Consider the following 15,302-nt stretch of genomic DNA (forward strand, 5'->3'; position numbering starts at 1 on the left):
GAAGTGAAACTTTTGAACCTTCGGATAAATGGGAATGAACGTGCATGTTTTTGACTGCTAGAAGCATGCATTGATTAGATTGCAAAATGTTTGTTTATAGGTGTCGACACAAAAGCACATTTGAACCTTTTTTTATGTTTCTGCCGTAAAATCCTTGGCAAGGGAAAAACATTAAATGGATACCCCTTTTGTCGGTAAAACTAGCATTTAATGGACGCACTGAGTGCATGATCCGTTTGACCCATTGTAAAAAGGGCTTTGCTCGCCATTACGCGCGCGTGCATCAAGCAACTGCTTGAGGCACCCGTGGTAAAGGCATTGCAAAAATCAATATTTGGGCGTATTTGTCTAGGTTTGATTAAATGCGGTTATTGACAATTACCATCTCCGGCATTGCTTCCAACTTGTCTATACCTCCCGGGCGTCAATAAAACCCAAAACCAAAAGGCAACGTCACAATTACCAGAAATGTAACTAGATTTCAGCACAATCTTGTTCTAATAGAATAAAATTGTATATATGATGCAGGTGTCTTCAGTATAATAGAACACCAAAACGAAGTAATATCAGTTTATAACTGACACCTTCAATCAGTACTGGGAGCATTTTTATGTCTCCTGACATGGTGTAGGATACACCTTTATAAACACTTCATCAAATCGATACTTCCCGATTTTGACCACTTCCCATATTTCCAATAATCCTGTGCATGCTCGTAGTCATAATTCGGTACCTTTTTCATCAGTAACCACACTCAAATACCTCCAAAATTTTATGGCTACCCCTAAATTTTTTCGCACAGGCCTAATATCTTGTCATTTTGGTGGTAAATTTGCCTTTACATTCCCTCCAGAACAAACTTACACCCAACAGATTGAAAGCTCTGGATAAACAAATTAATGAAGTAAACTTATTGGGTGCTTTGGCTCAAGTAGACATTTTGCACCCTTCATTGTAAATACACTACAGTCCCGTTTAACCGAATCCCGATAAACCAAATTTCCGGGTTAACCGAATTGCTAAAAAAAGCCCTCAGGCATGACCGTGTTTTAAGCGGAAGCATCGACAAAGTTAAATGACTATGTAACCGTAACCGATGAGTTAAATGACTATGTATTATTGTAAGCTTTTTGTTTATGCCTACACACTGAAATACATATGTACTGTATATCAAAATACTGTACATAATAAAATGTACGTACTGTACATATATAAAAAAAAAACTTTATTCTGGTTTAACTGAATTTTCATTCAACCGAAGCACCCATGAAATTCAGTTATACGGGACTGTAGTGTATCCCTTTGTCTAAAATCCTTACCTAAGAGCAAAATAAAGGGTGTAAAAATCCCCTTGAGAAACGTTAAAAGTGCAAGGTTGTACAGGTTCCTGCACAGAACAAACACAACACATTAAAAATATCAAAATAAAATAAAAGCTTTCTCACAGACAGTGAAAGAGATCAGTTCTTCTCAAAAAGCTAAAAACCTTGATTAAAACACTGGCAATGATAAACAGTTCGAAATTTTAAACGTCTGCTTGAGGAAAGTAAATATGCCAATAATAATATGCCAAACATTTAAAATGACATTACAGACATTACACCTTGGAGGGTCCAGCCCTTGTGGCCATGGGTGAGACAGCTGTTTCCAATCTGCAGCCAAGTTTTTTTCTCAACAGGAGTGACTGTACGAAGAATACCATGTGCCAATGGTGGGCTTAACAGTGTGAAGTTTGTTGCCACTCTTCCTGCCAAGTGTCAAGAAGGGAACAACGAAACTCATTCTGGAGGTCCCTGGCTGGCAGAAGGTGGACAAGAACATCTCCGTCTGCATCCGCAGACTTAATGGCAGCATCAGCTGCTTCGCTGTCCTCGATGCCTACATGACAGGACCCAGCGAAAGCGTACTTCAACTCTGGCGGATAAGGACACGAGCCGTCGAAGGATATGCTGCACTACAGGATGCCTGGATAAACACCCGTTGTACATCACACTGTCATGACCAAATTGTAAACAGCAATAAGTATCAAACTTGTATTGCAAGGAAGCAAGGAAGAAAAAATTACATTTTTTTTTCTAACTGACAATGATATAAATTTGATAGGATAATGCAACTTTTCCTCTTATTCAGCTGTTAAGCTTTTTGTTCATTCAGTACCCTTTCTGCCTTGGCACCCAAGGTGATTGCTTGCTATGCCCATCCATCTACAGCTCTTCTTATGTAAGCTACATATTTAACTGTTGAATGCATTATCAGTCATTACTAGCATGTTAAATAAATAACTAGCAGGCTAAGTGCAGAAGCATAAAAGTTCTAAGAAAAAGTTGCTTACCAATCCAAGTACGGCCTACCATCTCCAGTGCAAGAAGAGCTTTGTAAGCAACAGGGATACACCTGTCATCAATTCTATTTGCTAGTGGTGAAATGGTGTTTGTTTTGATAATGGCTTCTCTTCCTTCAGCTAAACCTGCTATAGTTCTCAAACACATGCAGCACCTTTCTCTAATTATTGGATCAGGATCAGTTAACTGGTCTCGAATTCTAGATTTTAAAAAATAGAGAAATTATAAAAATTATCAAAATGTATTATCTTGACAAATAACAGCAACATAGTTTTCTTTCCTATTTTTTTTATAAAGAACAAGGAAAAGTAAATTTATCACCAGGGAGTGGATTTACATGTAAATACATATTTATGCATGAAGTTGAAATCAGTTATATTTTGTATTATCTTTGTGTATCATGGCATGTAGACTCGAAAAATTCAGTTCTTGTTTTCCATATTTGTGCATATATTAGGTTTTGGCTCATATTTTAGTTATTTTTACATATTATTTCCATATTTCAGAACATTTCTCAACATATATTCCATATTCATGCAATAACTACTTGTCGCCGTGAGACCAAAAGAGTTGGGTGAATTTTTTTGCGAATAACTGACAAATTTGAAACACACTAACATTACTTCTTGCAATATTGAACATAGTTTTAGTCTATATAAATCCATCTTGGTGACAACAGAAGGAAATTCATGCCAAAATTGCAACAACATTTTTCAATTTATTGTAAAAAGCTTGCTTATGAAGTATTTGTTTTATAGCACAGAGGAGTACTTGGATCATATTTTTCATTAATAGACATAACCTTTGATTTTTCTTCTATTTTCATGTTCACTAATAGCCATAACCTTTGATTTTTCTTCTATTTTTTATGTTATTCTATACTCTTTTATACTTTTTAATATGCATAAGTATGTGTCAATTCATTTGTACTCAAAATTATACATGTAATTAACCTATCCCATATCATAGTGCTATTTGTACTTATAAGATCAAGTGGATGGAAATGAATCATATCATATCATATCAGACTGTCTCGTGACTGTTAAACTAATGTAGTAGCAGTGTCATATTGTTTAATTGATTGAAATGAAAATTTTGTACATTTTGGGGGAGGGGACCCACATACATTCGAGAGTATGTGTTAATTCCTTTGTACTCAAAATTATACATGTAATTTTATTTTATACTCTTTATACTTTTTAATATGCTTAAGTATGTGTTAATTCCTTTGTACTCAAAATTACACATGTAATTGACCTATCTCATATCATAGTGCTATTTGTACTCATATGATCAAGTGGATGGAAATAAATCTTATCTTATCTTATCTTATCTTATCTTGGAAACAGAAAATGAAAAGACATTTTATGTAGTTTTACAATTAATGTCAATGTAAGTGTACTGTATTTTATGTAGCTCGTGTAGTGTATTATATTATTAAAAAGGTAAATTTTTACAATTTTAAGTCTATATTTAACTCCATATTTTGGTGAGAATAACTAATTACATATTTAGCACATTCTTACTACATACAAAACCCATTCCCAGTTTATCACATACTTGTATACCTGTGTTAAAAAAAGCATAAAGATAAAAGAAATGAGGAGAGATGAAGTACAATTACAAGCACCAAAAGAGCTATGCTGGATTTTAACTGATCTGCAGAATCTGTTATTTCTGTAATTTAAAAGGTAAAGCTAAGCCTGAACATTGCAAGCATAGAAGATGTGGATGCAGGATCCCACACATTTACAATCACAGCCATTTTGTGGTGGTATGATCAGCACCATGATTCAGCCACCTTTACCTCAAGGATTGCCCCCAGGTACTCATTTCTCACAGGTTGAATACCTACAAAGTTCTTCTTGCACTGGAGATGGTAAGCAAAACATGGATTGGTAAGCAATTTTTTTCTGCTACTTCTTTGTTTTCTAATGTGCAGTTGATACTGCAAGTCATACAACATACTTACAAGTAGGGAATGGATTTTAAGGTGCGGCAACTTTTAAAAAATACAGCTGTTTTCACTCTGATCGTTTGAGATATGTATTTTAGGACATGGAATCAAGTAAAATGGACACACTTTGTTGTACCTTTTGCATCTTTTCCTGGGATTAGCACAATTATCCCCTTTTGACCCCCTCTTTCATGCTTCAGCACCTTTTTCCTTCCTTTTCTTTCATATTTTGTTAAAAAATTGGACAGAAACATCAAATCCTATAGCCTCATTTTGTAGAACAGAACGAGAGCTACAAAATGGTATAATATAATCATTGCAGCCCCAATACTTCACAAGAAAATGTAGCAAAACTCATGAGAGAAAACACAAACTTAAACAATACCTATTTAGCAGAACCACAGTTCTCTATGCGGTCCGTGAGCATTATATACAGAAGGTGCAGAAAAAGAGAGCATCGAATGAAGGCATTTTATCAGCACCTTTTTCAAAACATTTTCAGAACATTTTTTACCCTTTTCCAATCATAATTTTGCACCTTAGAATCCTTTTCCTACTAATAAGCAATTATAAGTTTAGAGTCATGTGGGTTATGATACACCATGGTCAGAAGTAAACTATGATGTAAATTAAATTAATGAAGGAAGAAACAAGAAATAATGAAAGAACAAGAGGATTTTATTTTCATGCTTTAAGGTGTGTTGTGCTTTTATCCTGATTTTAATACACATAAGTCTATGTACTTTCTGCATGAGGATTCTCACATTTGAAGCAATAAATGTAACTAGAAATGAAAATATAAAGTGCTGATGTAAGCCAAATTCGGCGAGCCAGACAACTTCAAGCTGTCTTCGAGATCTTTAACGTTTGGCTTCCGGTGGCTGGAAATTAACGTCATGTCTTGGAGAGTAAGTGTGTCCAGAAATTCAGACAGTTTACAGAAATCTTGCAGCCAGAGCAAATCAAGGAAAACTTGTCTTGTTTCGTCTGCACAAGATCTTGCAACCATGTAGATGTATGCAGTTTGGGTAAACTTATTGTGAGGATGACTACACTATAGTTATACTTGGTATAGTCTGACAACATTCTTTGTATGCAAGATAAGTAAGATATAGATACTTTGAAAATGTTTAAATATTGGAAGAAGAGAGTCATTGTTTTAAATCAAGACCACGTGCAGTGAATATATCGTCTGCTTCAAACAAGGAAGAGCATGACTTCAACATATGCTTTGTACAATACAAACTGCGTATATATTTCTCATGAGACCTAACATGGGAATGTTTTTTTCCTAAATTGACAATATATATATTTTGATTGAACCTGGAATATTATGAAGCTGAATATGAAAATGAACTCAAATTGGTTTTAATTACTTAAATTGAATTAAACATTCAACCGAAGAAGATACAACATATATGTCACTTTTCTGAGAATATATTTATTCTCTGTAGTTTTGCTTTTACAGTTTGTATGTTAGTTGTTGCATTGACTAGTTGATCATGTGTTTCATCCACGACTCACTTTATCGTTTGGGATTCAGTTAAGATGATCTTAAGCCAGAAGTGTAGCGATGTGTTTTCTCTCAGATATATCCTGCAGTTGTCTGCCTCGCTGAATGTGGCAATTAGTTTGATAATTTGTTTCCAAACAGATTTATTCATATTTTCACAAATATTTTTATACTAGATTTTATACCTGAAAGAACATGTGTTCCTGAATAATAATAATAACAACAATAATAAAAAAAAATTACATGACTGACGAAGCCACCAGACGAGTGACGAAATTGATCGCTGAAAAAAACTTCTGCAGAAAAATTAATAGTAAGTGTATCAGAGTTAATTACCTATCTCCGCGTAACCGCCAAACTGATATCTTTAGATACAATATGAACATTAGTTTCTATAATGTAATAAAGCAGAGGATCACTATCAAGAAACATGGAAAGTTAAAGAAGAAGAAGAAGTTATTACCATTTTTGTTTTCACAAATTATACATCAGGAAGCTTCTTTTGTTGCCATTGTCAATGTGTATATTTGCTTATTTTGCATCAGGGCTCCCACATAGTTGCGTGGTTAGCACTCTTGCCTTTGATGCAAGCAGTCCTGGCTTTGATTACCAGTGGGAGCTCCAAGATTTCAGTGTGAGGACAATTGGGGAGCTACTTGGAGAGAAGTAGTGGGTTCCAGTCTCAAAAGCCAGAAAACAGTGGCAAGGGAACTCAATGCACTGGTCATGCAGCATCCAATGAAAGCCACTTACTTGGCCCTCTGAGGGTTTATGGGCCATGGAGTTTATTAGTAATTTTGCATCACTTTTCTGCTGGTTTTGATTAATCATTGACAATGAGAATTATGAAGGTTGTTTGAAAAGTAAGGTAAACAAAGCAGAGATAGCAGCACCATAATCGAAATCAACGCACAGTCGATAAGTTGGATCCTTCAAATGAGCCCTTGCAGAGTTTCAACACAGTGCGTTGTGAGGTTATTGTTTATAAAATGATTTCTCCTGGTCTGCAAAATAGCCGTTCACAGCATGAATAACTTCATCGTTATCGAAAATTCGTTGTCCTCTGAGCCATCTTTGAGGTTAGGGAACAAATGGAAGTCAGAGGGAGCTAAACTGGGCTAATAGGGTGGATGATCCAACAATTCGAACTTAAGTTCATGGATTTTGGCCAAAGAAACCATCGACTTGTGAGCAGGTGCATTGTACTGGTGGTTTTGTCAGTCATTTTTGAAAATGCTTGCACGTTCACCTACTTCACGTGATCAAACAATAACCTCATAACGCACTGGGCTGAAACTCTTCAATGGCTCATTTGAAGGATCAAACTTTTCGACGTGCATCGATTTTGATTATGGTGCTGCCATCTCTGCTTCGTTCACCTTACTTTTCAAACAACCCTCGTAAATGGTGATTACTAGGGAGCGGAAGTTGATGACCTAAAAAATATAGGTATATGACCTATAGAATGTACTAAAAAATGGGAAATAATGACATAAAAAATGCAAAAAAAATGACTATTAAATTTGTTAGTTTCAGGTTAAAAATTGAAATGAAAAGGAAATTAAACAATCCAGCCTCTCCTTATCTGATCTTAAATCTGAGTTTGCTCGTAAATTGCAATCCTGCGAGATATATATAGGCCTATGTTCACCTTGGTGAAAAGACTCAAGAATATTACCAAAATGAAAGAAGTGACAAAATATGATGAAACAATACACCGAATATTGCGAAAAATTACGGAAAAATGCTGAAAATCGGGGAAAATGACCTAAAACGTGAAAATTGGCAAAAAATGCAAAAAAAAAAATGCACTTTGAAATTACCTTTTTTGGGTACTAGACGAAGTGTAATATTGTGTATATTTAATGGGCATCCTGTCCGAGATGTCAGAAAAAAAGATGTCATTTCATCAACTTCCGCTCCCTAGTGATTACACAGCCAGAACTTGACATTGGAAATGTCAGTAGTAACATCGTGAATCATTCTTTAAGATGCATTTGACCACCAAAACAAACCTGCCACTAACAATGTTTCATGTGAAACTTGCTTTGAGATAAAAAAAATTGTATTCTTACAAAAAATATTATTGCACGATATAATATATTTTTCATAATTAAAGTTTTGATTGAAAGCTAAAATGGAGCCAGTGAAAACAAAATGTTTGAAAGATGTTCTGTTGTAACTAGGGTTGAGCCAATCACTCTCAATATACTCTTACTGATTCCAATACTGATGTTTGAACATTGTATCAATTAAAGGTTGTCTTCAGAATACAGAGGTACCCCCAATTTTTCGTTCCTCGATTTTACATTTTACTGCTCTATAACATTTAATCTTCACAGTCTGAATAGATGAAACTGTTATAAAATGTTCACTAATTTTACATTTTACTGCATTTTTATTATTATTATTTTCTTTTTTAGATTGAATGTAAAATCAGATGTTCCATTGTATTTATAAATTTTAGGAATGGGACAGATTAATCACAACTCTATTGGTATTGGCTCATGTAAGGGTCATTCCCAAGTCAGTTCAACCAGGGGATTGGGTTAGGGTGACCATACCTCCCGTTTTGACTGGGACAGTCCTATTTCAGAGGCATGTCCCGGTCATCTCGACGATATTATTAAAAAACACTATTTGTCCCATTTTATAAAAGTCTGGGAGTTAGCTTGAAAATCAAACCTAAATTTGAAAGACATTTCATGCTGAAAAAATGTTGATGGGATTTTTAAACTAGCGTCATGGTTGTTCGAGCAGACAGTTGTATTGTTTTGTGCACATTCCGTTATTTGTAGAGCAATGAATAAGCATGGTCAAGAAGAATGCATGTAGTTTCAATACGAATCTGCAACAAGAATTTATATTCCTGCATCTTGACACAAAATCAAAAGACAAATCTCGCATTGTGTATCACGTATGTGGGGAGTTTTAGGTGTGAACTGTTGGTGAAGAATAAAGTTGTTCCCAAGTAGATTATTTCTTCTAATAAATATTTCTGGCACTCCTCAACTTCAGTGTAGGACTAACATACACACCATGTATGTCATACCGAGATTGCATTAGGGTGGATCAAATGAAAACGGAACAGGGACCACAGAATGAAATAATTTCAAACGTAATCTCCAAAGTTACACAAGGACTTGTCCCACTGTTTCACCAAGCGGTGAATACCCTGCTCGTAGAACTCCTTTGGCCGAGATCGGAATCATTTGCGAACATTGTCCATGACTTCATTGTCCGAGTGGAAGTGCCGACCCTTCAATGCCTTTTTCAACGGACCAAAGATATGGAAGTTGCATGGCGATAGATCAGGGATATATGGTGAGTGTTGCAACACTGTCCACCCAAACGTCGCCAACATGTTCTTTGTAACAGCTGACGTATATGGTCGCACGTTGTCATGCAGCAAAACCACTCCAGAGGACAACAGGCTGGGCCGTTTGGCCTTGATTGCTGCACAGTTAAGGGTACTGAAGTAACAATATTCAATATACACTATCTAAGGCGAGTCCATTATGCAGTAGGGGTTTCCTTTCTTACCTCCCGCTCTACCTCTACACAGGGTTGTTGCCACACACACATAAATATAAGCCAATACATCCACTGTTCTGTTTTCATTTGATCCACCCTCATAATATGTCTTGACAACAGATCATATTTCATTTATTATTTATGATGTATCATTTATGTGATCCATACTTTAATAAATAATAATAACAATAATTTTATAATTAGGCCTAACCGACTTTGCACGGGGTGGGGCATGAGAGACTGAACTCCTTGAGATGTCCCATTTTTGGGTCAAAATATTATGGTCACCCTAGCTTGGGGGAAGTTAATATTTGGAATACAAGCCTTCCAGACATGATTTAACCATCATGCCAAATTTCATCCAAATCCAAAATTACAACCTGGAAACTTTTCTGAAATTGATCGATCAGATATAATAATCATAATTTATATGCTCTGGTAAATTTATATGCTCAAGTAAATGCCTAAATATGCAGTTTTATTTTTAAAGCAAAACTCATTACAGTCACCTGGTTACATGTATTAATTAATGAGGTTACTAAACCATTCATGTTCTTCAAGGAGTATTCATATTCCTGAAATATCAGTCATCAATATTAGCAAATTTTATATTGGTACTTTACTAATATCAACCAAAATTCATTCGGTCCATCCCTAATAAATAAATATATATGAGTGCTCAAATGTAATTAAAACACATCAATCTACAAGTTTTGCTTTAATTTTTTAAAGAATTATATGAGCGCAAAATTAAATAAAATACACGTGGCATATTCTGAAAATTTGACCTGGTTTTTCTGAAACAATTTTATTTATTTTATATATTTATTTTATATTAATTAGATATAAGAGAAATGAAACACCAATGCAGGCATTCAAGTAAAACAAAAACAGAAGTCCGACAACTTTAGATTTTTCGACAATTTCTGTATATATGAAAAAAAGTTAATTTACCACTGGGAACCACACAACATGGGAGAATAGGCTGCTGACAAAATTATGCATTTTACAAGTTAATTAAACTCTGTGTTGCAGAAGTGTTTCACATGTATTTCTGCAGACCCTGTGAGATTCATACAGTATTACAAGGGTAATTCGGAATGTAACCACCATTGTGGCATGGCGCTAGTAGTAGTGGGCAAAGTGCAACTGTTGTTACACATGCAATCTGTGATTCAGTAAGCTTCCAGCTGTGCTAGTGAGAGCATCATAGTGTCACGCGTGTGCTGGTTATAACGTCACAAAATGTGTGTTGCCATTGAAAATCCTGCCAAATGCGAGGTACGCGGAGTGATAAGATTTCTTTGGGCAAAAAATCTGTCAGTGGCAGACATTCATCGTGAACGTGGTACGACAATTAGTTCTGAGGTTTACTGTAACACTTTGCAGAAACTGAGAAGAGCCATCCAGAACAAACATCGCAGTCTGCTGACATTTGGGGTTGTGTTCGTGCATGACAACGCTTGCCCTCACACTGCTCGGCGAACACAAGACCTTTTGCGCCAATTCAAATGGGACTTTTTTTGATCATCCCCCATACATCCTGCACTTGGCTCCTTCTGATTTCATTTTCATCTGTTCACTCACAGGAAGAAGTGGCTTGGGGCACAGCACTTCGCTGACGATGAGGATCTTCAAAATGCTGTGACAGGTTGGTTGAATTCCCTGGCAGGCGAGTTTTATGCAGAAGGGTGAAACGCTATGACACGTGCTTGAAATTACATGGCGATCATGTTGAAAAATAGAGGACAGTTGTACCTTTCAGATGTAAAGTAAAAATAAAGTAAAAATTGTATCTATGCAGGTTTTTTTATTTACAGCCAAACGGCGGTTACTTTCCGAATGACCTTTGTATATTACATTGCAAGAACATTTATTTTAAAACAAACCATACTTACACTTCAACAAGACCAAGCCTTATGGCCTCAACAGATCTTTCAGGGTTCTCAAGAATATCAACCAGTGAGTTTATTGCTTGTTGTTTAACCAACAAATTAGAATTCTGCCTTAATTCTTCTCTCTGTAAAAAGCAAACACATTTAGTTTTCATTCACATGTATGTACATCAGCCACCACAGAAATATTTTCTGGACAAAGCAGTGTGTGTCTTGCATTCACCCAACGAAAGTCTTCATCATGAATTGATTGATTTGCTTTATATTACTTCACTTTTCTGCCACTTTTGGCTAATTACGAAGATGGGGATGAGTGGTGATATTATGAAATTGATGAATGGACACTCACAAACACCCATGCCCAGGCCAGGATTCGAACCCAAGATCCCTGGCATTGTAGCACGATGGGTTGACCACTCCACCATGGGGGCCGGCTCATAATGTGACAAAGTGGTGTCATGCATTAGTGGAAGGTAGGACAGATATCCATGATGAACACAGGAGCAAGAGGCCATCTGTGATATCTGATGACCTTCTAAAAGGAACTGAAGGCACCACTGCATCACATTTTGATGATTCATAATGTTCCCATAAACTACTGCAATTTGATGATGAAGGTCCAGCCTGGAGAAAACCACATCACAGCCCGCACTTCGCATTTGGCAGGATTCTTTATCGCTGCAGCCATTTCCAGCAAGCGGGACTCACACAAGACAGCACACCACTACAAATTGATGCTACTGGAAAAAATATGGGTCAAGGTTACTGCCAGTGTTGTATGGCAATGTACTGCCAATATGCCTTACATATTTTCCATTGTACCTTTACTTTCCTAATATGCCTCGTATCAAAATATGTTATCATGCATTACCTATCCTACTCTAACCTAACCTAACCTAAATCTAACATAACTCTGGATTGCATTGGCATCCCATTTTCAAATTTTGTACAGTTATTAAATAATAGCATATATTTTTTTGAAAAAATTAAAGGGCCTTTTTTTTTTTTTTTTTTTTTTTGAAAATTGCTACCCAAATTTTGACTTCACTTCCCTGACATAGGTATGTAATATTTCACATGAAAAAGCTATTCAAGACCTTTCCAATGGTATCTGTATCAATTTAAAATTAACAGGTATTGAAAAAATTGGTTGAAAACGCACATTTTGCACCCCTGTAATATTGGAAACACAAAAGATTGATTTGGAAACACAAAAGATTGCCTGATTGATTTGGTTAACTTTACTTCGCTTTTCTGGCATTTCTTGCTAATCGCAAAGATGAGGATGATATAATGAAACTAGTGCCACTCACAAAGAACACCCATGCCCACGCTGGGATTTGAACCCGTGACCCCTAGCATCATAGCATGCTGTGGTAACCACTCTGCCATGGAAGTTGGGCATATGGAACTGCAACTTTGAATAGGTGGCCTTTTCAGTATGGCAAATTTCAAATGAATCAAAATATGTGAGATTGATTGTTCATTGTTGATTTTACATGGAATAACTCCAGCTGCATTTCAACAATCCAGATATGTACCAGTGACAAATGAGCTGATGAGCGTATTGAAAAAAAGCCTTTTCCAGCCACTTCCAACTGACTACTTCAAGGGGTCAAGAACCAACCATTAGTTGATAAGCTCAATATAGCAACAGTCCCAGAAATTTACTAAGAAAGGAGGTCTGAAACATTGTCTTGTACTGAAGTAATGCATTACCTATCTTTCATGTGTGTGTCTGCGAATCTGTCTTTATCGTGGCCTTGGAAAGACATGTTGGATATACAAAAGGATTCATGAGAGTTTCTGAAGTCAAAAGTGGATGCACTTTGCAGCAAAACTAGGATAGACAAAACTATGCCTTTTAGGGGGAAACAACCTTTTCAGTATGGTTAATAGTTTCTCAGTGACGTTATGCAACAAAAGCAACGGAAAAACAAAGAATAAAAAAACTGGCAAACAAAAAAAAGAATATCAAAATATTATAATTCCCTGGCTGTTACAGCCAGGCACGTATCTAGAAACTTATTTCAGGGGGTCCAAATCAAGTGTCCCAGAAATAATAACAATATTTAAATTAAAATAAAAAGGTAAAGTGTTCCCCTGTGCTTAGCACCACGCCATGAAGGCGTATAGGGGGTGTGGGGGTAACGCCCCACACTTTCTTGATCCAGTCGTGAGTGGGGATGATGTGATCAGCATCACGCCCCTGACTGCCTTTACCCCCCAGGGTTTCCCCCAGGTACCCATGTTATTCGACGCTGGGTAGGCGCCGGGGCCGCTTCCACCGTTAGAAAAGTTCCCGGATTTGAACCGGCCAGGGATCGAACCCGGGACCTTTAGCATGGTAGTCAGACGCGTTACCGACTTTTATTTAAATTAAAATAAATAAATTATAATTAAATTAATTAAAATATGTAAATTTATTAATATTGCATTTTTATTATTACATGAATACTTAAAAAGATGGTATAAGAATATAAATATAACAGCATATACGAGGTGTGTTAAAAAAAGACTGAACTTTTTTAATAGCGTGCTAACGGTTGCAGATGCCATGATCCGGCTACCGTGCGCACCTAGCAGCATATTTTGGCAAGACATCGCCTTTTACTGGGTTCCAATCTATGCATTAGTTGGCGAGTAGCAGCCGATTGAATGAGGTCATGCACAAGTGGCTCGTCGGATTAGTGACAAAGCAACAACGAAAGAGTTGGAGGAACAACGCGTGTGTTGAAATTTTGCGTAAAACTTTTACAAAAACATTCCAAATGCTTAACCAAGCATACAGGGATAACTGCATGAGCCGAACGCAGTGCTATGATTGGTTTAAGCACTTTAAGGAGGGCAGGAGTTCGATTCCCGAAGATCGAAGGGCTGGGCGACTTTCCACGTCAACAGATGACCAAAATGTTGAGATTGTTCGCACTGTGACTCGTGAAAATCGTCCTTAAACTGTCCATGAGGTTGCTGAAAAAGTTGGCATAGGTGTAGGATCCTGTCATAAAATCCTGACTGAAAAACTTGACATGCATCGCGTCAGTGCAAAATTCGTTCCGCATTTGTTGACAGATCACCAGAAGCAGAATCGAGTTCAAATCTGTCAGGAACGAAAATTTTCTCAAGAACATCATAACAGGAGATGAGACATGGGTTTACGGATACAATGTGGAAACGAAGAGGCAGTCTTCCCAATGGGTGGGGAAAGGGTTTCCTCAACCAAAGAATGCGCGGATGAGTCGGTCAAAAATCGAGGTGATGCTGGTTGTGTTTCTTGATTGGAAAGGCGTTGTGCACGATGAATTTGTACCACCTGGTCAGACGGTAAACAAGGAAGTCTACCAGAGAATTCTAACACGATTGAGAGATGCTGTGCGTAGAAAGAGGCCTGAACTGTGGGGGAATCAGTCGTGGATGTTGCATCATGACAACACTCCACTGCACACATCGCTCCTTGTCACAAGTTATCTGGTAAAAAATCGTGCTTCTGTTGTGCCCCACACACTTATTTCTCTTTCCCAAACTGAAAACCACTTTGAATGGAATGCATTTCCAGACCATCGAGGAAATTCAGGAAAATGCGACGAGACTATTGAGCGTCATCGAAGAAAGTGCGTTCCAAAATTGGAAGAAACGATGGCAACAGTGTATGACGCTGGGAGGGAGTGCTTTGATGGGGATAGTGGTTGAAAGTGTGTATCATGAGCAATAAAGCAAAAACAGCAAAAGTTCGGTCTTTTTTTTTGAACACACCTCGTATTTATTATCTAGTTTGCATGTACTTAAGATTGCCAAATTTGTATAAAAACAAGGAAATTAATGTCAAATAGATAAAGAATTGAATATTTATTGAATAACACAAAAAGGATGTTTGTGATTATTTTATGCATATTATCATAAGTAGTCATGTGTATAAATCTAATTTGGTACTGTCTTTCAAAGCAGTATGATCCCAATACAATAATCCTTGCCTTCCAAATTCATTGGAAATAAATAACCATTGATTGTAGAACAACAAATGCTAAAAAGTAAATTTTTCATTATTTTATTTTAGTATTTGG

The 15,302-nt window shown here is 36.6% G+C and overlaps 1 protein-coding gene across 2 annotated transcripts in view; it reads right to left on the reverse strand.

Annotated features, from left to right (window-relative positions):
- Positions 1-15,302, reverse strand: part of LOC146000069 (radial spoke head 14 homolog) — a 54,887-nt gene that overhangs the window by 29,255 nt on the left and 10,330 nt on the right. For both annotated transcript variants that reach the window (XM_083137395.1, XM_083137394.1), the window contains exons 3-4: positions 11,245-11,366; positions 2,333-2,541 (exon numbers count right to left, since the gene is read on the reverse strand). In XM_083137395.1, the coding sequence (XP_082993521.1) occupies positions 2,333-2,541; positions 11,245-11,366 (331 nt within the window). The remainder of the gene's footprint in view (positions 1-2,332; positions 2,542-11,244; positions 11,367-15,302) is intronic.

The sequence above is a fragment of the Lepisma saccharinum genome, chromosome 16 (assembly GCF_977018435.1).
Source record: "Lepisma saccharinum chromosome 16, izLepSacc3.1, whole genome shotgun sequence".
In the NCBI taxonomy this organism is placed as follows: Eukaryota; Metazoa; Arthropoda; class Insecta; order Zygentoma; family Lepismatidae; genus Lepisma; species Lepisma saccharinum.